We start from the raw sequence: 1,375 nt of genomic DNA on the forward strand, positions 1-1,375 counted from the left end.
AGCAGCTAACTGTAGCTAATGGGTTGTTTACATTAGTAGCAGCAGCTAACTGTAGCTAACAGCCTGTATACTACAGAAGGAGCACTTAGCAGCGGCTAATAGACTTTTTGCTTTATAGCAAAATCAGCTAACAGATCGTTCACTTTAGCAGCAGTTAACAAGCTGTTTGCATTAGTAGCAGCAGCTAACAGACTGTTCCTGGAGGGTTAGTAGCCGTAAGCTCGGCAGACGTGTTTCCCAGCAGCTGGAAGAACCGACCTGCGCTGCGGTGCTTCGTCTCCGCCGTCAGAAACACCTCCAGCAGGTCCCGGTGGCGGCGCTCCGTCTCCTCCTCGTACTCCCGGAAGGTTCTCTCCAGGTGTCCCAGGACGTCGTCCACCGCCGCGGTGAGCCGCTGGCTGATAAAAGCCTTGAGACTCTGCAGTCCGGACATGATCCTGTCAGTCAGCGGGAGGATCTGATGTGTCTGCAGCTGCTGGAGGCTGGACTGTGGCGACTCTCTGCTGGTACCGTCTATGTGCTGCACCGACACGGTCACCGACTACTGCCGGGTGACAGGTCAAACCGGAGCGCTTCCTGACTGCCAGCATCTTTTCTTTTTTCATGTCTGAGGCTCATTTGCAGTCCGTCGAACTGAATATTTACAAATCAGAATATCTATTATTTACGATGTATAATTTGGAAAAAATAAAATAAAACAAATAAAAATAAAAACTCAAATCCTTTAGTTTAAGCTGATATTGATTTGAACTTTATTTTTTCACCTAACTTTTGCTCTGTTCCCCTGAATGTGTGGATTTCTGTTGTTATTTTGCCTTCAGGGTGTTTTTAATGGTGTTATATAAATAAAGGTAATATAAAACACTCACATAGTATTCAATAACAAAATCATACATTACAACAACATTACATCATAGTTTTATGAAGTATTAAATCAGTTTCCTTTTTACTGCTCAACATAGAACAACAGTTTATTCTCGTCCTCAGATGATATGAGTCTGCCTGTATCGTAATTATTTCCTATGAGTTGTTTGCAGTGTCGTCCTCTTTTTTCCTGCGTTTCTCATTTCTCCCACTTTGCTTTTGTACATTTACAACATTTAAAGGAAGGCGGGAAAATAAATGCAAAAACTCGTATTATTGTCATTTTGATAAGCTGCGTAGTTTACTGACACTAATGTTTGCTTTGTAACAATAAAATGAAAATAATAAAACAGTAAGTCAACAACATGAAGAGAAAAGAGGCAAACAGTCGACATGTGTTGGTTCAAACAGTTTAAAAGCTTCTGAACATGAGTTGAACCCTCTGATCTTTGCTCCCGACACAGTTTTACTCACTGTGGGCCCATTTTTCACTTCAACATGAAGTCCAGAA

General features: G+C 42.0%; 1 protein-coding gene across 1 annotated transcript in view; it reads right to left on the reverse strand.

The window, feature by feature from the left end:
• Window positions 1-543, reverse strand: part of LOC103374653 (endothelial zinc finger protein induced by tumor necrosis factor alpha-like) — a 6,559-nt gene extending 6,016 nt beyond the window's left edge. Inside the window, exon 1 of the mRNA XM_008304774.1 lies at window positions 259-543. Within this exon, the coding sequence (XP_008302996.1) occupies window positions 259-433 (175 nt within the window). The 5' untranslated portion in view covers window positions 434-543. The remainder of the gene's footprint in view (window positions 1-258) is intronic.
• Window positions 544-1,375: the final 832 nt, after the last annotated feature.

The sequence above is a fragment of the Stegastes partitus genome, unplaced genomic scaffold (genome assembly GCF_000690725.1).
Source record: "Stegastes partitus isolate 25-593 unplaced genomic scaffold, Stegastes_partitus-1.0.2 Scaffold2317, whole genome shotgun sequence".
NCBI classification, from domain to species: domain Eukaryota; kingdom Metazoa; phylum Chordata; class Actinopteri; family Pomacentridae; genus Stegastes; species Stegastes partitus.